A 25,830-nucleotide genomic window follows, 5' to 3' on the forward strand; every position below is an offset into this window, starting at 1 on the left:
CGTTAGTCGTGCTATCTCCTCTGTGGAAAAAATTCCTCTTTCAATAGAGAACCCCCTATGAATCGGAGCTGCCAAGGTATTATACCCGATGACGATGACTATATAAATATCTTTGTGCACAGTCTCTTCGCCTTCGAACCTTCCCAATCTCATCTATCAAACACCGTAAGTTACAAAAGCAAAGCGTCTTCTTCTAGTATATTATACAGATCTACATATCGTTCCACGCACTTGAGAAACAAGCGACCAATGAACGATAGATACCCTCTGTGCTCGTCTTCGTAGAAGCGATACAAAAATGACGAAGGAATGGTAGACCGTATCGTGGAAATTAAAAGGAATGGCGACATCAAGCAACAAGGATGGCGTGCCGTGGCTAATATACGCAGCCCCCCTCTGGAAAAATTAAAATAACGGCTTGATTTATCGTGGAAGTTCTCACGGTCGAGGAGCGAAAAAGTTTTCGCCACGGCGAGGGATGAGGGCGAGATTCTGGCTGGTCGCGGTCGTCGTCGTTGCCACGAGAAAAGGAAGTTTCCTCTCTTTCTCCGAACGGTTAGCACCCCCTCCGCGCCCCCGTCCGGCGCCGTTCTTTATTCAAAGTTGTAATAACGTTTGGCAGATGTTTCTGATATAGTGGCGAAGCCCAGCGCCGCTTTATTCCGCGAACTTTTATCGAGTCAATTTAAGTTGCTGCCAGGGACTGGCTCGCGTCCGCTCGCCTTTCTTTTCTCTTTCTGTTACCACCTCTCCCTTTTTGCTCCCCTTGAGTTTCACCATCAGTGGGCTATACCTACGGTTTTCTTCTAAAACTTGGTATTCATATTCATTGTGGTGCCGTGGCTTCTTTTCGATGGGAACTTCCGGCCTCGCGGATAGATTTTCTTAATTTTATGCCGGCCAACGGCGGGTAACTTTGAAATTAGTTCGACGCAATGTCGGTGAAACAACCGAGGCGAGAAGTGAAGTTTCTGGGGGAATAAAGCTCGTCGCGTGCTGCGCTTTTCACGACCACGCTTTCTCTTCTCTTTACCTCGATCTTCTTTTCTTTTTCCGTTTTTTTTCTTTTTTAACAATTTGTCGTGGAGATTTTGTGATTTTACAAGTTTCGTTACAAAAAATTGATATCGAAGCTGTTTATTTAGTTGGCTAATAATATGCAAGTTTCTTTAGACATTTCTTCGACCAGACGTTCTAGTTTCTTTTCCCATTTTTAGAAAGAACGTTGAACTGAATAAAAATAGTAACCCGGTTCATCGGACGATTATTAATTTTATGCATGTCGAATACTGGGCTTCCTGTAACAAGCACCATATAAATTCTAGCACACGTATTATGCCGAACTAGTATCGATACGCAGGACAGGCAAATATAGCGGGGCTTAAACCTGCCGATGTAACTTTATTTCAGCTCACGTGCGAATCCAATCCAGGCATGATTTTCCATTTCAAATCGAGCGTATATCAAAAGTCGGGCCGTCTCATCCATATCAATCGAAGAAGGGTATCGCGCTTCGTGTAGCTGAATTACAATAATTCTTTGAATCTATAGAAAAATTGTCAGGCTACATGAAATACACACGCACTCTGGCAACTCTGTAGCTTTCCCTTCGACTTATTTCCATAAGTAAATCCATTTCTGACAGAAGTACGGTACAGCCGATTTACCGACCAAAAAAATCATCGAAGAAATACAAATATAAACATTTGAGAATAGTGTCTCAAGATAGTTTTAAATGAATAAATTATTGCAGAATGGGTAGATAAATGAAAAAGTGACTAATACGTATTATCCTTGAGGATATTAAAATGGACGAAGCCACTTGGTGGGTTAGTGTAATTCGATGTTAATTTTATCTTGCTCAGCCACGTGCATGGATTTTCACTGAAGAATCACTCAATATTTGAAAAGTCCCTGATAAACGGTTTGATAATCTTATCAGAAAAAGGAAACTGAATGGTATTTGAAAAGATTTGTTTTTGTCAAACTGCAATGAATCGCGATGTGTCTTGGTATCTTTAATTTGTTTAAACAATGGAGAAAATTTAATGTTTTATATATGTAAATATATTCAAGTGATGTATGATAGGAATTTTAGATAGTTCATACGGGCGTCATCTACATTTACTTGATTCATACACTGCTGTTCCTTTATTGAAATTCAACTATTTCTTTATCGTAGTTTATAGTTTATCTTCTTTTACTTAAACTACTATTAAAGCAAATACTTCAAACTTAAATATTTAATGCTGTGCAATAACTTTTATATTCAATAATTTCTATGAAGAATTCCACAGTTTTCCAATAGTATGGGATTTTAGACTTCTACCTTACCAACAAACGTTATGAGAACTAAACGACCAAACGTCCGTCTTTGTTAGCAACCAATACGGCTAACTTATATCCTCTGTAGTTATAATAGTTTTTTACAGGTTACTGTATACTTAATCGCGAACAAAACAGTCCCAAAATAATTTTCCAATATCGACAACGGATTCAAGGAAAATTCCAAAACAAACTTATCAGCTAACTGTGTATGAAATAGTACGATTTCCAACGATAAACTAGGATATAATTTATAATGACAAAATATTTTATTACAGAATTTGTATCAGATTTTTTTATTAATGGAAAATAAATCTACGAGCATATAAAATGTTTCGTTCAAGAAATCATACGGATGGAACTGGAAGGACGTGAGTGGAAGTCCAAGGTACATTAGTCACATATCAATGCTAAGGTGTTGCAGGTGTTCGCATTTCTGATCTACAAATAGACGCACGAAGGGTATACCCGTATTAACATAGAATAACCTAATAATAATGTACATTATTGACCTCTTTAGCAAACAAAGTATGTAGGTTATACATCTACTAAAAACACAAGAATCCGTGGAATCAATTATGAAATTCCATTGCCCGTTAACTATCAATTTGCTTATCTATATTTACACGGATCAAAAGTACGAACCATTCGTCAAATTTCAAGTTCTAACGTCAACAGTGAAATTGATAAATTGCCAAGTTCTGCGCAAACAAATACAGTTATTTCGTCATTATCCTATACAAACAATCCTGCAGCTACTTTTCTGCAGAGATCAAAAAGGAAAAAAAAGGGGGAACAGAAGATTTCATCGACGCGTCGTATTAGCATTACCCATTTCCCCGATTCTCGAGCTCGACCCCACACCGTTTCGTTAACACGTGCTCGTGAGAGACCCGGTTCGAGCAAAAGTGAAAAGCAGCCTGGAAACCGAGCACGGCCTCAGGAGTCCCATACGGGGACAATGGCCGCCGATTAGACGACCTCTTTGGGGTGTTCCTTTTGCGAGAGAACTGGCGTATATATTTGGGAAACGCAGGTAGTCCCAAGTATGCACCTGCACACACCTGTAACGATCGTCTCGTCGGTGAACCCAACGACACCCGAGGAACAGGTAAAACATAGCCACCTATGGAGAACGAGAGGGGACCGACGAATCCACGCGTCGACAGTGCCACGAGCCACCTGTAATGTGTGTAACGGTACAGGAGGAGTGTACGGTGGCGCCGATCGTTGGCGACGCGAACTAAAAGTCTTCTTAGGCGAGGTCGAGCGACCGCATACCACGATCCGGAATCGCGTTGAGAACGCAGTCGGTGTCCGGTCGTCCGGGAACGCTCGAATTACTAAGAGAAACGAGACGTTCGAGGTGTCCTGGAAGGACGACGTCCACCGCTTTCAGCGGCAAGTTCAAGTGACATACTCGTGAAAATAAACGTGTGATCCTGATTGATTCGAGGATTCCATCGATCCTCCTCGGTACCCGCACCGGTCGCGCCTTCGTTTTCCTCTCTGTATCACTTCTCCTTTCCACCTTCCTCTCCTTTGTTAACCGCTCCCGTACCATCCTCCGAGGGATCCTCGTGGCTCTGCTTCGTGATCGCATGCACGTCATCATCGGTGAACCAACTACTCTGTCTCCCTGTGCTTTAAACGATTCTCGTGACATCGTTCTGTATCGAAGGGATTGCGTCGATAAGTCGGATCAGGGAGACCTGGACCACCGAGGAAGCTAGCAAAGTGAGTAGAAACATCGTTTACACGGGTATGCCGCTTGGAGACATCGATGCGCGGTCGAGACATGCGCCCTTGTCCGCAACGCGTTCTTTATCGCGTGGGACTTTTCTATGCGTTCTTTCTCTCATTTACGTCTTCCCCGTTTCTATATTTGCGGATGTATATTCGTATGGAGACCAGTGTACTGGCTGATCGATTTTAAAATGGCGCGGTGCACCCGTGACACTCGAGCTACGCCAGGTATTCCTCGGTCGTCCGGATGCTGTGAGCCAGTCCGAATGCCATTGGACGTGCCTTCCAGGCCCGTATCCTTTCGCTGCCATAAACATGGAGTTTCGAGCACGCTCCCTGTGTCACGTTGCCGATCGAGGCAGACCAGTTCCTCGTCCGGAGACAACGGAATTCTCACGATCTCGCATACACCACGCACACCATGCTACGATAGATTATTCGTTTTACGAGTGGAGGTTGTTGTAAAATGGTTGCTGGGGGAAAGGGAACGAACGGTTCGTTGGAATCGGGCGTCGATGAATAAAGATGCCCGATAGTAGACAGAATACGTAGATTTTATGGAATTCAGGTATAGGAAGCGTACAAGTAAATTACCATGGCGATAGCTGGTGATTATCGAAGAAGCAATCCTCGTTATATTGTTTATCCGACTGTCTTCTGAGTCATAGCTAATGCTCACGCTGTGATCACAGTTATTTATAATGATGCTAGCTGGATAATGGAATTGAAGCTGGATAATGAATTCTAATGTTTTTTGGGGCGAGAAATTTTTTCAGTTACAGGATTTAAACATTTCAATGTTTCCGAATATAGTTTAGACTTCCCATTGAATTAAATTGAATATTTTTGCTGAAAACATCTGGAGCAACATTTTATTTTCCGAAAACTTGAACACAGTCGAGCAGGAATATTCAAGTTCTGTCTCGTAAATCAACCAATAGGATTTGGTATATTTTCGATTAACTTTTCCGTAACATGATCAAGATACAGTTTGAGGTAGATGCCAGATTAGGCGAAAGTATTCAAGGACAGTGAATCGTGTGACCTCCCGCTGTTGCTGGAGAAAGATAGTGTCCCGTTATTAACATTCATTCATGTCACGCAGAAGTTCGAACGCGTTGAAAAGATGTTAGCAAACGGAGTAGTAGTTAATTAATGAACTGCTATTCGATGCAGCGAAAAGTTCTCCCTCCCTATTTATTCAGAATGTTAAGAGAATCCGATAAAATATACACAGTTTGCTTTTACGATCTTTTCTTCTGAACCTGCTGTTATTCGATCGATCCAGTATAACTAGACTTGCCTGTTTCTGACGAATTTTATTTATTCTCAGCGCTCAGGAATATGATCACGCTGTTTATATAAATGAAGAAATCAACGCAGCAGCGATAACAGATGCATAGATAACAGATAATTGTGAATAAATCAAACACTCGAAGAAGTGTTATTCGTAGAACATATTGTTTCAATCCAATAGCGATAGTGAATTAGGAAATTCCGAGTGGATGTTAATTACGCTTGTTACGCTTGTCGCTCTTAAAACTTCCAATCAGTGCATCGATAAGAAAGTAAGACTTTAGGAAGTACTTTCACCGTGAATTTTAACTCGTTTCATATCACTCGCAATCGAACTTTCAACGAACGGGCATACCAACTTCTCCCAATTACGGATAACTGCAAATATTTGCACAACCGTCGACGATATTTGCGAAATAATCCCGCGGCATTGGAAAATCTTGCTCGAATTAATTGGAAGTAATACCGAGTACCTAACTAAACCGTTCGAACATTTCAGCCAATATTAAACTACTATTCAACTAATTCAGCCTTTGGCTTAATTCCTAGGAATCCAATTCAACGGTGTTTTGATTTATTCAATGGAACATTGATCTAATCGAAGGTGTAATCCGATGAAAATAAAAATAAAAATTCGAAAACAGTTTTTCTGTGAAATATGATAGACGGTCTTTCGTTGACGAATTTTATCAATCAACACGAATTGACGATATTCATGATATATTTAACATTCTGATAACTAAATCCTTCGAACTTCTGAATGCAAATGTCACGTTTTATTTCATGCAAGGAATGCTTAAATATTCCTCTTCTTCTGTTCCAACAAAATTGCTTCAAATTCTACTTGTAATTTACAACGATCCCGACGGAGATAAGTAATCTCTTGCGTGTCTTTTATTTCGATAAAGGAGAGGCGCGATTATGAATTACATAAGATCCTTGTATCACCGTAGTCGAGCTGCTGCTTTCTCTGTCTGACCTCGATTCTTTTCGATGTTAGATTCGGCTTCGTGCCTCCACCTCAGAAAAAAATCTGCCGTTCGATACTCTTGAATGCTTGATTCAACAACGTGCCTCAACCTCCACCTTTGCAAGAAATCTTTCACGGCTTGACAAGATAAATAAGATCGGTCTCACCTTTATTGCCAAAGCTGAAATCAAAGGTGTGTTCCGATCTTTTATTTTTCGTCTAAACACGATAATGTCAGCGCGCTAGTTTCAACAATGAATATTCATTAGTATGAAATTTGAATATACAGTATGTGACCAGACGCGATTAAATACGTTTGACACATGAACCGGGATTACCATGTGAAATTTTCAACAATTCCCGCACAACGCAAGACATTATATCGGCGAAGAAATCAACGAGTAATTTAAGGTTCGAATATTTCTCAAGCTATCGAAGCGTACGTCAAAAGCAAACAAAAGACAATACACCGCCGATCTACCTTCATCACGATCAGGCTGTATGTAATTGGTCGTTAATAACTGTATCAAGAATAATGCTATGAGCTACGAAACACGAGAGTTGCGTAGGAATGTCGTTAGCACTGCACAAGAAATCAGCGAAAGGAAAATGATAAAGGATTTTATATTTTTTCACGACGATATTTTAAAGATCGACTCATTGTTTCGGAAGAAAGATACCTATCCTACTTGTCTATGTTTTCTCAGAATCATATAAATTTTTCAACTGAGAAGAAGAAAAGTACAGTGCACGAAACAATGAATAACGAGACGCTACCATGGAACAATATTTTAACGAACGACAAAACATTTTTTTTTTTTTTGCTTTTGTTCCGCAACGTTCGCGTTTTGTGACGCACAATTTGTCTTGCTGAACGATTTGACAGGAGCAAATTATCCATTTCAACGAAATGGAAGGCAATTTATTCGGTGCCCTGAAAACTTATTTCACCGTATCGTAGCTGCAATGACGATTTGTCGCTGTAATTTCGTATCATTTTCTGGGACGGGTCTACCGTTGTACGTAAAGACCTTCTGATTCTAATATCGCGTGGTCATCATTCTCAAAAAAGAATTTTCCATAACTCATAATGATTTCTAATGGGATGTCTACTGTAAACAGTGAAATGATAAATTTAGTATCTAATATTAGTCGATAAAGATTTTGCAAGTTGCAGATTGAAAAATCACTAGATTAGAAAAAGGTATAGTAATCTTCCTAAAAAATGTCGATTGTATCGACTCGATATTATAGAAAATATTAAGCTGGATCATAAAATTTAAATTTGATATAATACCTGTTACATTTGCAATATCGTCCCTGCTATCTACCGCACATAACGGTTACTACCGAGTATACAGGAACTAGATACACCTACTAAACTGCTAGTACTAAATTTAGAAACTCATTTCGCCGCAATATATCACACGATTCACTCTTAGAAATTTCCCAACTCCATCAATTTTATCAGAGATAATACTCCATATCGATATATGTCACATTGTTTCATACAATCATAATTTCTCAGACACTTATAAAATATTTAAATTAGCTGATATGTGTTTGCACTATATTACGGATATTTGTAAACCAAATTTTCCTCAGTCTAACCAAAACTATATCTTAAAATTTTCTCCCCTGTCAACAAAATGCACATTTCGATCCTGTTAGAGTTCGACGATCGGTAACAACTTTGACAAATATCGCACATCTCACTTCCCGCTTAAACCTTGGACAATTTTTACGAAAAGAAAGGAACAGAACCTTTTCTCCTCTTCGCACCTGTCCAAACAATCTCTTTACACGACTCGTCTCATTAATAATTCAGAGAGGCTCGTATATTCGCTCCGCAAACATAGAAAACAGTCGAATCGACGACTCTGATACGGGTGATTCATAACGTGTCGTTAACTCTAGCAGCTAGCCAGAGGTGCAGATACTACAGATGCGTGTGCACACGGTCGCGAGCATCGATCATGCGAACAAATCGTCGAGTAAAAGTACTACCTCCTGGTGTCCTTCTGCGGTACTCACGCTGGAATGTATTTTGCAATCTTATGCTAATTTCGTTAGTCAGCCTGGCGGTCACTCGGTTCTCTTCGAGATTCGTGTCTACGAAGATTCGTCGCGTATGGTATACAACCGAGAATGGAATAGAAGGAGGCGTAGCTGAGACGAAACGATGGAACAATAGCGGCGGCAATTTGGCCTTTCGACACCATCGATTGTCCATTGTCCTTTCTTCTATCCTTAAACGCGTCCCATTGACTGGGACGAAGAAAATGGCGAAGATTGTTACGTGCAAATATCTTTTTACACTGACATTGAAATGTTTATGACCGATCGTTGGATGAACGACGAGAGGTAGTAGGTGGTAACAATCCGTTTTATCGGTAACGTAAACCAGCTGCCAGTCTGTGTCGCAATAGAAAGTTAGTTATTGATGAACATAATCAGTGCTGCAACGAAAGACATTTTCGTGCGATCGTGGGTGGCACACATTGGATCAAGACGAGAAGCGTGGAATGGAAGATTCTAGATGAATAGTAGTTGGCAAAACAGATTTCTATCGGGCGACAAACAGAATCCTGTATTTTTGTAGACAGTGCATTTTATACCAATTGATTTAAATGCGATAAATTATTTCCAAAAGCTGTTCGTAATTTAGGTGTATTTCTCGAAACACTGGTATGTGCCAGTGGTTTCTGAAATCTTTTCTCCAATAATTTTCGTGTTATCTTCGTCATGCTACGGTATCGATAAGAAGGACAACAACTTCAGTATATCTTTGGTATTAAAATACACCGCGAAGACTTTATCGGCTGCCATTGTATTCACAATCGTTTTCTGAGTTATATAGCAAACTAAATGATAAACGAATGGTAGACACGATCCTTCGAGAATAAAATGTCAATGGTACGAGGCGGTGAAATATCTCGGTTTGAAGTACTACTGTACTTCGTATTCAATACAAGATTGAAAACAGAATTTGCACTTATGAAACATTGAATTTCCCGCGTTCAGACTTGTCACTTGGTAATTTAAAATTTGATATCTGGTTTTCTAAAATATTCAACAACTTTTTGTATTCTTGCGTTGATGTGAAAAGAGATTTCGGTAGTTTACCAATTCGTAACGTTTCCAAAATTCATTCATTCCATTCACGGATGTACTAAATCTGTGAGGCAACTCGGACGTTTCAATTTGCAATGCTGAAATATTCTATCAGCGTACGGAAATTTTACGCATCGTGGATTAAACTTTTCTTCCACTTTCTCCTTAACAATAAACAGCATAGAGTATTTCAGCCGCTATCGTTCTCGTTTATGATCGACACAGACTGAGAGGAAAAAAGGCAGAACCGATTGTCGTTTCTTCGTCATTCACGGTGGAGATCATTTTCTTGCGACAGTTCCGGTATTCCAGGAACGCGACTCAATCGATTTCAGCGGTGATCGCTTTCCAAATGCATAGGGGAAAACGGGAACCTTTTTCCTTCTTCCAGCAGAAATTATGATTCATACAAACGTAACGTGATATCTCAATTTTCTGAATCGAGCTACCGTTTCTTCACGCAAATACAAAACACTTTGCGACATTTCCGGTGTTTCTGAAACGCCACGCGATGGATATCAATGACTTACCACGCGAACGATATTTTCTGAAGAGCTGCATCAATGTCGCAAAATTTAGAAAAATTTCAAAATGTCAAATTCTTCAGCAGCGTGATGAAATTTTTAATTTGATCGATTGGTAGATTGATTAATGGACTACGATATGAAAGAAATTAATTGTAAAGCATCTCGATTCATTTAATCGATCGATAACGTTAGTCATCAACCGGTGATTAGAAATATTATCTGGCCATCAATCATCCGTTAATTGAAAATACCGATCGTCACCAATTATTAATTTTTGATTCAAATGCAATTAATATGTTATTTTATGTATATGAATACGTAATATATTATTAAAAACTAGATTTCCTTCCATTTTATCGTAGTAATTGAAAGTTAGATATTGTCCAACGCTGCTTCCAAAATAATAAACGCGCGATGAATCTGCCAACCGCTTTTTTCGGTGTGCCAACAGATTTCACAGACTCAAAAAATCCGCATTCCAATTGGTTGAACATAATTCAAGGTCGACGTGAGCTGACCAGCGACCATGGTAGAATTCGTCGATTCTTCTCCGTAGTAAATACGATGTCAAACGTGCGATCATTTTATATTCCCTCCACATCCTAAAATCTAAAGACACGATCCGTGTACCTAATCGCTCTTCGATATGTTGAAGCGGAAGATGGAAGAGTTCGAACTCCGATCGAATTTTTCTTCTTAAACCGCTGCTTCGAGCGTTGACTGCCATTGACACCGGAACTCGAATAATAATCAACCGCTGCAAGGTGCTTCCGGTTCGTAAAAACATATTACTCTTTCCGATCACGCGTTTGCAGAGCTTATGACGTCGATCGGCTCGTTTACGATTCGTCTTGTGCGTCAATTCTGTGATTCTCGTATTCTGATATAACTGATCAGCAGAAAAATGTCGTTGCGCGAAGAGCGCTTTCTTCTTTCCAATAAAATTTAGATAATCCAAGCTTTCGAAGCTTTGTTTAGTTTCCTTTGCTTTGTAAATTTGGATTTACAACCATTCATACACATAAAATTAGTGTTAATAGTATTCGTCCATTTGTATTCATGTCTATTCGACTTGGACGACTTTTAGAACTTTAGCAATTTACACAGTTGAGTGAACAGAGGATAAATAGAATTTGTACAAAAATGGAATATACATTACAAAACACCGGATGATTGTAGTTTTAAAAGGACTCGAGCGAAGAATGATGTACCACGAGCAATTACGCTTTAGTCGATCCTGTTTCTTCGCAATTAAAACAGTAAAGTCTTTAATTCTTTTGTAGCAGTTGCAAGAGATCGTTTTGTTACAAATATTTTACAGTTGATTACATTTTATCTATTTGGTTAAGTATAATTTAAAATGAAGTACTGCAATTACTTTCTATGAAACAACGATTATATCGGTTTCGTTCAATCAGCTGCAAACATCAATTATGTATCTTCTTTAGTTTCTTTATAATTCTTATCTTCTTGATCGAACTACAATAATAACAGAATTCGTTTTTTTTTGTTTGCAGCAGGCAGAGACCAACAACCTCACCTGCAACGTTGCAAAATGAGGGTAGCTTATTCTTTTTGGACAGTTCTTTAACATTATTTCAAGATGTACGCCGAGTGGCAAAAGGTGAGTCACATTTTATATACTACACCTTGCCTGTCTAATTTCAGCATACCATTTTTTCTGCAGTTCTTTGAATCACAAACTCAATGCAAAACGATTACAGAATCATCTCTTAATCCGATAGTCTTAAAACACATTTCCTGAGTCACAAAACAACGAGATACTTTTCTTTTAAACCACCGTCTCGTGTTCCGTTTTTATGCTGCAAGATATTTACATAATCATCTTTGCGTGCTTAGAACCGCTAATCTGTGTGGTCAAACCTATTTAAAATACAATTACCGAATAAAACGCGATTAAAAAATGCACGAAGATTTTTTCATTAGAAAGAAGCGGTGTATACTGTTTGTTGCGTGGTTGCACAATGTTTACGTGGTCAGGATCGTAGCGAGGATTGTTGCGTGGTTGGAGTCAATGATCTGTGCACACGCAATTGCGTCGCCGTGCAAGCCAGCCACTTTCGAATGCCTTTGCGCTTCGCGTTGCCTCGTCCGGCGACCTAGTCGCGCTCTATTCGCAGCTCCTATTCGGATACGTTTTACTACGATATAATTTGCTTCTCGCTTCGCTGCTCTACGGACAATACGAAAATATGAAAAACGAAACGTTCCACGAAATTACCAACATGCAACATTTCGCGGATCGTATAGTAGAGAAATGGTTCTCACGTGAAACTATACAGCTTGTGTAACTTATATCTTTCAGCCGGAGAACAAATGGAGCTCGATTGTTTAATGAAGAATTCTGCATGCTCCAATCGCTCGTGAGAGATACAATCGAGCACAATGCTCCGCTGTAACACGATAAAAGCAGTTTTCGTTTTTATTCTTTGAATTGATTGTTGAAGAGTAACACAAGCGTTCGTTTCGAAAGAAGGAATTTATTAGAAAGTATTGAATTAATCGGAAAGTTTGTAACCAAATATAAGAAAAACGTGAAGGTAATGTATGTCAATGGAATGGACATTTTATGAAATAATCTACGTATCGGTGCTTCCAATAACTTTCTTCATTTACTAAAAATATGACAAGTCTCTCTTCGAAAACTGTCTAAAATTTTGTCAGCAACGAATTCTTTCGTAATATTTATATATTATTACTATAAAATATTATTACATGTTATATTAAACTATTAAAAACATTGTGTAAAGACTAGAATTAAGTAATTGGAATTAGGTTACCTCTAAGCTGAATAAGACCGAACTTTCGAACTAAGGTCGAATATCTTTTATCGATTTTGCATCGAATACATGCTTCCATTATTTTAAGAAAGTTCGTGGTAAATATTCATATTCAAGTCCCACGAAATATACGACAGAATATATCGATCATTAGAGACTAGGAATTTTCTGATCGATGTACCATCTAGAAAAGAGAAAAGATAAAACCAAGTCCACAGTATAATATTCAATAATCAGAAAAGGAAATGTGGCGTATTAATTATCGAGGCTGAACCGATGAGTCTCTCCTCTCTGTTACGTTACTTCAATTTCCTATGATATTGGTTACGCTAGTCGACGACGATGCCTTCCTCAATTATTCTTGGGCTCATTACTCATGATTGGACCCGTGTAATACTGACTCGAATAAAAGTGAGAACGCGGGTGAATCTGCCCGGAGAAAATTATTTCGAATATTTGTAACAGCCTCGCTTCTCCATTAACTTCATCCATCGCGATCGGTGAAACTTTCCAACGAGCTTCTTCTCTCCGACAGCGTACCTAACTTTACCTCACTTTTGCTATCAAGGAAGAGGAGAACAATTTAAAAAAATTCTTTTCCATTGCAAATTATTCACGACTCGCATCACATATTTAACTCGAAACCTTTTAAAATCTAAATTATACAATAAAAAAAAAACTTCACATAGGTAGTTTCACTTACTCATCGTAATTACTAACACTGTTTCTTCCAACACCGAAATATTCTAACTGAATGAGGCACACGTGACTAACAGAACAACAAGTCAGCAACGGAGCCAACACATCAAATACAAGAAATAAACAACCACAAAAATCTTTCGAGTAGACACTTTGCTAGACGAATATTAAAAAAAAAAAAAAAAGAAAAAAGAAAAAAAGAAAGAAAAGAATCGCGGTGAAACAACTTCAGAGCGATCTCGATCGGTTTTCTCTACGATAAACTCGTATGAACGCGGTTTGAACGGTTCTGCGAACACAATCGGTTTTTACCATCGACAGGCGAAGCCGCTTCTGCAACTCGCCACGGTGGCTAGTTAGAGAATCGCTTCCCGTTCGCGGCGGGCAAAGCCTATATCCAAGTAGCCTAGCTCCACGTAGGCGTAGGCGTATTTAGCGCGTAATTTATATAAGAAGAGAGGCACGCTTGGTTCCACCCCAAAGCACTTCGATCCACTGGCGCCAGCACCTCTTCTTTCGCCTCTGTTTCCATGGAAAGTGGACGAAAAATGTTCGCTCGAACCGTCATGGTTTCGCAATATTTCAGCTTATCCGCGTAGCTGCCTGTTAGATCGTCTTAGACCGTTCGTCGAAAGGAAAACCGGAGGAACGGTTTCGCGGAGACACGTAGCCACGATTGGCCAATTATCCGGTGGCTTAATTAAAAACAAGTATACGCCACTGTGCATACACAGCAATTGTTGCGGAGAAGAGGCGTATAACTTCCAGTGTTGCATCGAACATCCTCGCGTCCGGATCGTGGAACTCGATACCTTTTCGTTTAAACCAACAAGTTTTCCCTTACCTCCCTCTGGCGTACCGAAGGGTGAATAAAATTTAGGCCGTCGCTACCACTTTATTTTATCGTTCGTCAACATGTAATTTGTGTTTCAAGGCAGTGGTTTTGTAAAGTTTCCGTTTGGCCCCGTTTCGATGATAGGTTTTCCATCGAGAAATAGTAGCGCGGATCGAGGAAATCCCCGACCTAGAGTAAAAGTTTTTCAAAAGGTTTTCGGGTTCCGTTCACGGTGGATGTGTCACAGCGAGAAGGGTATAGTTTGCGATGTTTATCGACGAATATGGTGGAACGTGTTTGTACGTGAAACTAGCTTGTGAAACGAGTCGAAGGACAGCGGGATCGAGAAGAGGAGGGACGCGTGGAGACGACTGTCGCGGAGGAGTTGCGCTTGCAAATAGAAAATTCCACGAACTGTCAATAGCAGAGTGCATAGCTCCATTCTTTTGTTCTTTTGTTTCCGATGAGGGTGTAGAATTGAAGTATCTATGTCAGACGTGTTTAAAACGTGATTTGAAAGACACGTGTTGGAAAGTATTTAATTACGATGTCGTATGTAATAAAAAGGACAAAGAAGAACGATCTAAGAAGAACGATCGAGGAACTAAATAGATTCATAGCTATTTAAATCTCGAGTGACAAGTGTATAAAAGATTTCTGAGGCTGACAACATCTACGTGCACGTATTCCCAAAACGTCCCATTGGAAGACCGTTAACGCATTCTATGTAAGCAACAGCACAGATTTTTCGAGACTGATGACCCAATGTGCCCAATAGTAATCGTCTCAGTGGCCTGCTGACTTCTTTACACTGAATTGAAAATGCGTGACGGTATTGTGCCCGGTGATTGTCTCAAATCTTGACCGTACGTGTGTAGATTCTCCAACGACTCCAACTTCAGACTACTCGTGTCTTTCAATAATCACTTTGTCGCTCAAACGGTGCATTCAATGATAAATAGTCTCTTACAATGCTTGTCTCAAGCATCATTTACGGATAGCTCGTCTCGTCTATTGGAAAAATAGCACATGATTTCTGACAACAAAAATAAATAACAAGGATTTATGGTAATTCCTAAGGAAGTCTGTCTCGAGAAGATACTCGAATCATCGTGATGATACTGACACAGAATGGAAGCAAGGTCACTGACGTCTGCTTTTGACTAGATGGTATTCTACAGGGACGACTTTACGAGCCAGGTCATGCTTGCACAAGCTTTCTGCAAATAGAAAGAATACTCTACAGGGATCTTAACTGTTTGCCAACCTTGAACCCTGTAGCAGTTTGCATTTACTTGCGGTAAAGAGAGACAGGACGCGAAGAAAATACATATAATATAACCTCAAATAAAATGAACGAAGCGAACCGAACTTGTGACTTTTTATATTAATCTTTACCTCGAGCAACTAACTTGCTATTTGATTTGCAATAGAAAAATATTCACACGATAAAAATATGGACGATTTACAACTACACACATACTACACGATATTAGGAGCTGGTGCTTAGTTTCCGGTCAGACAAGAAACTGTTAACAAAACTCGTACGATCGAATCTGATAAGAAGGTCAGGTTTATTCAGGCAAATTCCCAGTAGCCGGCTGTTAATCGGCGTTAAATGAAACTAGCACGCGTTGAAACCCCTGTTGGTGAATTACGTGCTTCGTGGCCTGTTTGTGATTTAATTGGCGTTCCCATTAGCGTAGCCCTTAAAAATGTCTTCAACAGAGCATACCGTTGTCTCTGGAATGTTTCTAACCGCGAGTCGAAACGGGTCGATCGTCCATTTCCAGTGTTTTACGAGCAGTTACCACTCCTCGGGATAGAAAGTGGCAAACTGGATGACTCACAAGAGCTTTCCATGCTATCAAATGACTTCTAACAAGCCTCCGCGTAACTCGTTAGTACTTGGAGTTCATCGCGCGGATCGTTGGAGCGAAGAAAATTCGAAGATGTCGACGAAGATTGCCGGTTGAATGATCCCTGAACGATTGGACTCGCTTCCGATTCGCCTTCATTGGGATTTTGCGCGGTCAGCATCGAAGAAAGTCGATAATGTCGATTAAAATCGAACGCTGACCGGTATACGCGCAACATGGAGCCCGCGATAGCGTGCAACAAGAAAGCCGAGCGCAGGTCTACGCGATCGTCGACCTCGAAGAATCGGTTTTCGTCACGAAACACGCGCTCGGAAGCTTTCTACGCCGACGTGGAACCGTTATCCGTTCGACGCGCATTGCATAATTCCACCGGCCCAGACCCAGATACAAATTCCGCTCCAAATTCCAGCGGATCGACGGAACGCGTTAAGAGGCATCCGACTTCCGGTCGTCCAAAGAATCTGGACCTAGGTGCCACGCCGGAATCCGCCCTCAAACTTGGCAAATCGCCCGGACAAGAGGCGTGTCACACCATTCCACGAGACGTCGCGGTGTCTCGAAAAGAGATTTTGCGAAGGTACAGCAAGGAACACGAAAATCCTTCAAAAATTTCCGAAGTCTTGCGTCATCGTTGGAAACGTACCGTGGATCTCGATAAGGATCAAGAAGAAAGACCAAGAACGCTACCTTCGATCGCTAAAAGATCACACAAGGACGCAACCAAGACGGCTCAAGCGACGCAGGGATTCAAAAAGATCTCCAGACAGGATATATTACGTAGAAGAGCGAGCGTGGATATACCAGTAGGCATTTCTCGAGGAAGAAGTCACGGTGAGGAGAAGGTAGAAAGTTCAGAGGTGAAAGGTGCCACAGCGAAATCCTCCTCCAGTTTCCTAAAGAATGTCCCGAGGCCGAGAAACCCTGGGTGGGGCAAAGAGGACGAGAGAGAGTCCAGGTCAGTCTGTGATTTCCTGGCAGTCACTAGCAAGCTGCAGGACATTACCCGCGGCCTTGTGCCGAGACCATCGACCTTGCCCAAGATAATTCACACGTCGAGATCTGTTAGAATCGGAGAAGATTGGGCCAGCCCTAGGCTGGCCAAGGATGCGGTGAGAAAAGAGCCGCCGGTCTACGGAAGAATACGAAGAAGAAAAACCTCTTTGCCATCCAACACTGGCACTCTAAGGGGTTCAATTGCGTCTTTGAGCACCTTGTCCAGGTATCCCAAACCTGGCAGCATACACGTGAGAGAAAGAGCCGTGGACGTGGAGTTTCGAACGACTACGAGACATCTTCGCGATCCAGTTCCTGACACGCCATATTATTCAGCGACGCTGCCTCTCGTTGACATGAAAACGAATTCCCAGCGAAATGCGATTTATGCCAAAGTGTCTCGAAAAACGTCGAAGAGCCTTCAGAATAACGATAACAAGACTGATTCGAAAGATGGTGTTGATGGTAGGATCGAGGGTGAAGTAGACATCGGTCATAGGACCATGTCGCGCAAGAGGATCATCGAGAATACAAAGGACACCTACGGAGAGCGTAGCAGCTCGAAGACCGAAGACTCTGTCGAAATTCAAGCAGAATTTCAGTCAGAAAGTCAGTCGTATCAGAACAAGAACTTCGACGTGCGTGGAAAGGGAGAATCGGATGAGATCCACGTCGATCGATCGAAAGAAACAAACGCGGATGTAAGTGGAGAAAGTGGAGTCGATAGGCGCGATTCTCGAGCAGAGGGCAATTGGACGAAGTCTAAGGACGCGACCAAGAACAGATCCAAGTCTCAAGGCAGACCGACCGAAAACTTTCGCTCAACGCAACGAGAGATCGGTGCAGCGACCAGGTTGGCGACTACTCTTCCAAGTTATGTGAAAAGTTCGAGAAAGTGTTCGACCGAAAGCCCGCCAGAGATCGACTGTCACAAAAAATTGCCCAAGGAAACGGGTATCTCGTCGAAACAGAGCAAAGAGAGATCAAACTACGTGAAAAAGTCCGCGAGCAGTCATGTTAGGACTTACAGCGACGCAAACAGCGGCCGATCCAACTCACCGATCACTACATCCTCGATTTTTGGATTTTGCACTGGCAAAAGGAAAGTTCAATCTTCGTCGAACACAACGAAGGTTGAAAGTGTTTCGATGTGTCCAACGTGGAACGTGGGAACGGTTAGCATCGCTTAGAAATGTTTTGACAAAAATATCTGTGACAATAATTACGTGTTTCTTTTGATCCCTCCTCCGAGATTGCGGTACGGAGAATTCCTGAGATTCTAAGCACGATTCTTGGCATTTTATTACACTGAATAATATCTACGTGATTGTATCGATGGAATTTCTTCATGGTATTTGTGAAGAAATTGTTAATGTTTCTATTTCCTTCCTCGAAGAAATTCTTTAAATATTCAGGATTATTTGGTTCCTACTTATACCTGGATGGCTAAAATTTTACTGAGAAATGTTATGAAACGCAGTCATAGCAAAAAAGTGAATTACAAAATTACAACGTTGTTCTTGGAATACATTTTCTAACGTTCAGTTTCTCCTACGTCTTTTCACGCGACTTTTATTAACAAACTGTGTTTCGAGATCATACATTTTCTATCTCAACCGGTCTCATACAAAATTATCTTTTTTTCAGGGTGAGTTGGTGTGGTTCGACCCTGGTGTCGGCCACGTGTTGCCAGGAGAGGTTTTAGAATACCACAGGGCTGCCAACGTCCTCTCCGTGCAGGCAGTAATCGCCGGCAAGGTACGATATCAATTTACTCAATTTACTCTTGTAAAAAGTACGTTACTACCTGAATGAGCCGTTCTTCGAGCGCGATGACGACTGGGAGCAGGACAAGCTCGAAGCGTAAATTATTCGCGATTCAAACGATCGACCGGATAAGTTATGCAAGATCTGTGACACAACCTCGATTATGATGCATGAAGCAGAGACGCGTTCCTTGCGTCGACGTTCAACTTCGGTGATTGACTTCGCTCCTTTCTTTCATGACTGAATAGAAATATCAGATATTTACCGTTTGTCCCGTAGACGGGTTAACAATGAAACTACGCTCCACGTTATTATCACCAAGGGCCAGAGAAACCCCATAGACGTGTGTTAGAGAGTATACGCTAGTCAACAATACTAGTTGGCCACTTCGAGGCCAAGGAACAACCGGTTATTCTGCATTTCCTTAAAGCGAGTCTTGCTTCGGGCGGTCGGTCGACATTCTTACTATGTTCCATTGACTTTTTGCTAGTGTAATTTGGCGCAGTAACAATGGCAAACGGTGACTGCGAACTGCGCTGACCCGGGTTCCAGCGTGGGTGGTTGAAAATAGTTGAATTTATGGAATCGAATGGATTGCGGTTATGAGCTGGCACGACTTTCAGGCGATGTAAATGAGTCAAAGAATATTATTTAACGTGGATAAATTCATAGTTAATCAATTTCAGATAAAGACCGAACTTTTTCATTGTATACCACAAACTCTTTTTCATTTCTAATAAACACAATTTGAATATTGGATCTACCTCTATAACAAACAAAGAAAATATAGTGCTCGATGAAGAGTAAATAAGTCTATCATCATTAATATAACTAACGAATATGTGCACAACGTTGTTAAATAATGAAACGTAACAGGTACAATATTTCATCGCTTAGTCATAGAAGAATATATTCCACAAACTCGTTCATAAATTCCAATTAAGTTGATCAACAACTCTCAAGAATGTTACAAACAATAGACACAGTTGTAGACAACGTTGTACCACATTCGTAAACGTGTCGCAGGAAGAGAAATGAAACGCGTTCGAGGAGAAACGAGAGTTTCCATGGTGGACACCCGATGCAGTAGTCAAATACGTCGGGTCTCGGCTAGAAAGTCGAATCAAGCGGCGAATGCCGTGCATACTTGGTGAAATACCGCGAAATACTTCCGTGAAAGTGGCCTACAGTATCTCGGAAAATTAAGTCTGCCGGCTGACAGAACGATGTATCGATCACTGCATGAAAGTGCATACGAAAAGGGACAGCATGCCGGCTGCTTGCAACACCTTCTTGCACTTTCAAGCTCCAAGGACACCGTATTGCCAACAATCTTGTCTCCGAGTTTTTCGCGTCTCAGTCTTTCACTTTCGTGAATTCGCGTTTCTTCTTTCACTAGCATCGTTAAAAGAATGATTTGATAGTTTCGATGAGGTAACTCGACGGTAGTCTCTTGCACATACTGTGAACGTTAGATTCGCTAATTTCTTTGTGTCGATAATAATCAGTTTCACTTTAGTCCACTTTTCGTTTATGATCGTGCTCAACATATGAAAAGTTTGTTCGTCGTTAACGTGTTTTTCCCTGAAATGTAAAATAGAACTACACAGTGCGCTGTCAGTGATAACAATCGTAAATCGTGCATCGTCTCTGGGAAGCGTTTAAGTCTGACGTATTCAACGCACAGAGTTAATTGCACACCCTGTCTGCTACCGGCAAAGAAATTGCCAAGTTTCTTCTTCAGCGAAAATCTCATCCATTGTTCTCCTTAGATATTATTTCACTTCGACGTTACAAGTTTCGATAAATTGATACGTCAAGTCACAACGTACCGAATTTCTTGACTGTAAAAAGAAGGATATGACAATCAGGATCTTCTGCAATTTTATTCACAACAAACGACAAACGTAGGTCGTAGACGAGCAGCTGGATTTAGTATCGATTATTTTTCTATGCACTCGTGTGCCTTGTATTCGATTTCTCGATGCATTGTCGTGCATCGGTAGCGGAGTCCAGTTCAACGGTGTCCCATTATAGATAACGATGCACAGAGGCGTAGAAATGAGACATTTATAATTGTATTACATAGACATTACGTAACAGTGTCACATTTGTATTCTGTTAATTGCGCAAATACTATCAGTTCGCGTCTGGTAATAACAATGATTCATTGCACAATGCTGTGATATGCTAATAAAAAATAGGCTAGTAAAAATAAGCTGTAACATGTGATACACTTCCTTCTTCTGTTAATTACTTAACGCGATTTACTATCTTTTCGTAAAGAAACAATTAGTGTGAAACCTTAGTACCCGATATCCATTTGAAAATTCATTCTAGGGTACATCTGTAATTAAGGTCACAAAATGTCAAGAGGAAAAACACGATCTCGGTGGTTAAAGTCGATCTTGGAATGAATGACGAAATATTTTGATATCTTTCCTATTGCTGCAGCGAAGTTCTCTTAAACTAGCATGCGAAAGGACACTTTCAATTCATCTTCATAGCACCATGAAGAATTCGAGAGTTCATTAAAACCTGGTAACGGAATTAGTTTCTGTTTACTACGACGTATCAAGCCAGCAGAACGTTCCGTATCCTTCCGCTGAATCGCGTTCCCTCGTAATCGTAACGCGGCGACGCCAATGGAATTGCAACTGCAAACTCAGGCAACCCGGTATCCGGTTAAGTCTCATGTGAGTGGCTTTCGCGTCTTATGTGAATACGCGCGAATCTTCCTTTTTTATCGTGCATTCTCTCCGGAGATCGGGTCGCAACCGTCGAGAAAATCAGGCAAAAAGTTGCTCGAAGAAACACACTGTCGAGAAACTTCTAGCACCGATGGATCAAAATAACCAACTTTGGGGAACTTCTCTTTCGAACGTCTACGAATAGTGAAAAACAATCGTCAAGTAACATACGTCAACAAACGTTCTTCTGCGAATTATTTCACGACTAGTTTTCTCGTCAATTTACTAATGGCCGAAGTAGCAGATTACAATCCTAATGTTTCTATAATTTATGAAGAATCGGAATCATCGTCTTCGTACGTGGCTGCTACTTCAGACATAGGAGATACAGACGCAGTGAATCCAGAGAGCAACTGCACAGACAAGCTCTGTTCCGATTCAAGAGGGGAACTGGTCAAACATTCTACATGCCAGTGTCAGAAATTTGCTACGGAGTCGCCGAGCTATGATGTTCCTGTTCAAAAGTCAAGGTTACGCTCGAAGGAAAGTGTTTCCAGCCGTAAGGACGACGATGTGTGCATGTGCACTCCGCGACAAGGCTTCGTTGAGGGACATTACAAAATGACGAAGTCGTTGTTGAAGAACTTAAAGTCAGTCGCGGATGGTCAGAATCTGAGAGAAGATTTTCTCGAAGAATCTCACGATGGCTCGAGTAACTTCTTCACGGCCTCGTCCATGTTTTCTTGCGAGTTTTTACGGTTCTATCCGAGGGATGGCGAAAGCAATGACAGTAGCAGGTTTTCGAGAAGACAAGGCACGGGGAGAAGAACGAGGGCCAACGAAGCAATCTTGAGGCCGAAGACAAAGAAGACGCCGGGAACCTTGACGTATCTCTGTCTCCGTGTGATCGACGAAAATGTAATGCGGTGCGAGAAAATATTCGAGATTGTTTGAAACAACGCGAAGGAGAAAATTCTTCTCGTATCAAAGTTCTTTAACATCGAAAAGACTAAGTAGAGCCAAAAAATTAGAAATTGCTGGTGATCGAGGTTGAAGTCGTTATAAGCTGTATACTGTTTTATTTAAGAAAACTGAACGTTTATGATTATGCGAATTCGTTAATTGGTCTTGTTATGTTTCAGCCTCAAATCTTCACCCTCACTAATTTAAGTGGAGTAAAACCAAGGCAGGATCTTGGACAGAATGGAATCGAAGACATGATTCAATTAACGTGAGTTTTATTACATTCACTGTTATATGAATTCTCTGTGTCGGGTAAAATTAATTGCGTTACTCTGAAGCACCATTGTAATTACAGCGACTTAAACGAAGCTTCTCTATTATGGAATCTCAAGATTCGTTACGACAAGGAATTAATATACGTATGTTTCTTTCCATTCTTTCCCCTCATTAACACCAAGCGTTATTATAATTCAATGAATATTTTTCCTGAACGACAGACATACACGGGGAGCATCTTAGTGGCGGTGAATCCTTATAAAATGTTCGATATTTATGGCCTGGACCAAGTAAAACTTTACGAAGGACGAATACTTGGCACATTGCCTCCGTGAGTTACAAACGTTCCACTTATAACTCGAGTAATAAGAAAGTAATGGCTTTTCACACTCTAACGAATTCAATCTCCAACAGAATTTCAATTTTACGGAATAATCTTTCTTGTCTTATTTATACGATATCTTCTTTTTTCATTTTTCTCCTACTGTACGATATTCTGTATTAATAGAAGAAATTTCACATCGATGTAATTGCAGTCATCTGTTTGCCGTGGGTTCGTCGGCGTACAGTCAAGTAACTGCTGCAAATAATGCTAGCGCGAATCAAGTGGTCGTTATTTCCGGCGAATCCGGTTCAGGAAAAACGGAATCCACGAAACTCGTAATGCAATATCTAGCCGCTGTTAATCGCGCGCCAAACAATCTCGTTACCGAGCAAATTCTCGAGGCGACGCCCCTGTTGGAGAGCTTCGGAAATGCAAAAACTCCCAGGAACGATAACAGCAGCAGATTTGGAAAATACTTAGAAGTTTATTTTAGAGAGTAAGTAGTTGGAAATTTAATATACAAATTAAACTTCAAAGGCGTATAATTTAAATAAAATAAAAAAGCAAAATATTGGCAATAAATAATTTTCGAACACCCCGTATATTTAAAAGTTCATAAATATCAACCTAATTAAGATATTAACAAAATTCAAGCGGCTGTGTTAGAAAATGAGAGATATTTATCGCACAATCGTACGTATAAAGAGAAATTATCCGCTGAAGATTTAATTCAATTAATTCACCAATTATTTTCAGCGGAGTGATAGTAGGGGGAAGAATAACTCAGTATCTCCTAGAAAAAAGTAGAATAGTCACGCAAGCGCCAGAAGAAAGGAACTACCACGTATTCTACGAGCTCCTAGCTGGTCTCGATCAACAGCTCAGGGATAAATACGGATTGCTGACACCTGATAAATACTTCTATTTAAACCAGGTGATTAAAGCATCGAAAATCACAATTTAGACGAAACTAACATTTTTTTGAAACACATAAATCTAACTACAACGTCGATTTACCAGGGCGGAAATTGCGAGATCGATGGGAAGAGCGACACTCAAGACTTCAAAGCTCTTTTATCCGCCATGCAAGTTTTGGGATTCACGTCCGAAGAACAAGACACGATTTTCAAAATCCTCGCCAGCGTGTTACACCTTGGAAACGTGTACTTTCACCGAAAGCAGATGAGACACGGCCAAGAAGGCGTGGAAGTTGGCTCTGACGCCGAAATTCGTTGGGCTGCTCATCTTCTTCAAGTCAATTCCGATGGGATCATCAGAGCACTCACGACCAAAACGACGGTAAGTAAGAAAATAAAATAAAATAAGAAAAAAAGAAAATACTTGCTCTGGATTTCTATTTAACTCCATGATAATCGAGTTCCTTTGTAGGAAGCGAGAAACGAGAGAGTTTTCACGGCGCTGAATATCGACCAGGCTCTAGACGCCAGAGATGCCTTCGCCAAGGCTTTGTACAGTTCGCTGTTTTCCTGGTTGGTCGCTCGTGTTAATCACATCGTCTACAAAGGAACGAAACAGACCGCCGCGATCTCGATACTCGATATATTCGGGTTCGAGAATTTCACAGAGAACAGCCTCGAGCAACTGTGCATCAATTACGCCAACGAGAACCTTCAGTTCTATTTTAACAAGCATATATTCAAGTTGGAGCAGCAAGAATACGCCAAGGAAAAAATCGATTGGACGACGATTAATTATACTGTGAGTGAAAGTTGCCTCGACGTGTCGATTAATTGGTTCGATTATCTTTAGACAAATAAGCTGATGGATTTCTATCGGGAAAAATACAACTCTTGGATCGCTTGAAATCGATACGAGGCAGTGATTAATCACTCAACTTTTTATTGTTTTTCATAACCAAGGAATCTTTTGTTGTATACCTATACAGGACAATCTGCCGGTCATACATCTTATAGCGAAGAAACCAGTCGGGATTCTTCATCTCCTTGATGACGAGAGCAATTTTCCTAAAGCGACTGATCATTCGTTCCTAGAAAAATGCCATTACAATCATGCTTTGAGCGAACTGTACTCGAGACCAAGAATGAGTTCCGCAGAGTTCGCAATTAAACACTACGCTGGCCAAGTTTGGTACAACGTCGAAGGTTTCTTGGATAAAAATAGAGACACGCTGAGACCGGACGTTGTAGAATTACTAATAAGTAGCAAAATATCCGTAAGTTTTTCTCTATTCCAGGGAAACGACTGTTCGTTATGAAATTCGTTAAAGTTTTAATCAACGACTGATTCCTTTTCAGATGGTTAGCAAGATGTTCCAACATGTAAGGACAGCTCACGAAGCCAATAAAACCATGAATAAACCAAATGGTAGATTCGTCACCATGAAACCAAGGACACCAACCGTATCAGCTCGATTTCACGATAGTCTACAGCAACTTTTGGATTCCATGTCTCAGTAAGAATATATAAAATTTCACTGTACATCAACGAAGTTACGACTCTGCTCAATGCTCTACTTCTCGGATAAGTAATGAAGCATTAGAAATATCATGCAAGTGATTTACATTGTCAAGACTTTCACGAAAAAATTTCCATAGTTAATCTCGTGGCGTTAAGCAGATATTAAACTTAACGAGATTTCACT

The 25,830-nt window shown here is 40.6% G+C and overlaps 1 protein-coding gene across 6 annotated transcripts in view; it reads left to right on the plus strand.

Annotated features, from left to right (window-relative positions):
* The first annotated feature begins 3,603 nt into the window (after positions 1-3,603).
* The window catches only part of LOC100748533 (unconventional myosin-XV), a 63,435-nt gene continuing 41,208 nt past the window's right edge, over positions 3,604-25,830 (plus strand). For 2 of the 6 annotated variants that reach the window (XM_012388067.3, XM_012388068.3), the window contains exons 1-12: positions 3,604-4,062; positions 11,496-11,602; positions 18,834-18,944; positions 22,786-22,874; positions 22,962-23,025; positions 23,104-23,213; positions 23,419-23,703; positions 23,964-24,141; positions 24,228-24,506; positions 24,597-24,926; positions 25,114-25,401; positions 25,484-25,641. In XM_012388067.3, the coding sequence (XP_012243490.1) occupies positions 11,582-11,602; positions 18,834-18,944; positions 22,786-22,874; positions 22,962-23,025; positions 23,104-23,213; positions 23,419-23,703; positions 23,964-24,141; positions 24,228-24,506; positions 24,597-24,926; positions 25,114-25,401; positions 25,484-25,641 (1,913 nt within the window). In that variant the 5' untranslated portion in view covers positions 3,604-4,062; positions 11,496-11,581. Of the gene's footprint in view, positions 4,063-11,495; positions 11,603-15,753; positions 18,362-18,833; positions 18,945-22,785; positions 22,875-22,961; positions 23,026-23,103; positions 23,214-23,418; positions 23,704-23,963; positions 24,142-24,227; positions 24,507-24,596; positions 24,927-25,113; positions 25,402-25,483; positions 25,642-25,830 lie in introns of those variants that run through there. The other 4 variants (XM_033321855.1, XM_033321854.1, XM_033321852.1 and 1 more) reach the window with 4 other exon arrangements.

This window comes from Bombus impatiens, unplaced genomic scaffold, assembly GCF_000188095.3.
Source record: "Bombus impatiens unplaced genomic scaffold, BIMP_2.2 scf_0517, whole genome shotgun sequence".
In the NCBI taxonomy this organism is placed as follows: domain Eukaryota; kingdom Metazoa; phylum Arthropoda; class Insecta; order Hymenoptera; family Apidae; genus Bombus; species Bombus impatiens.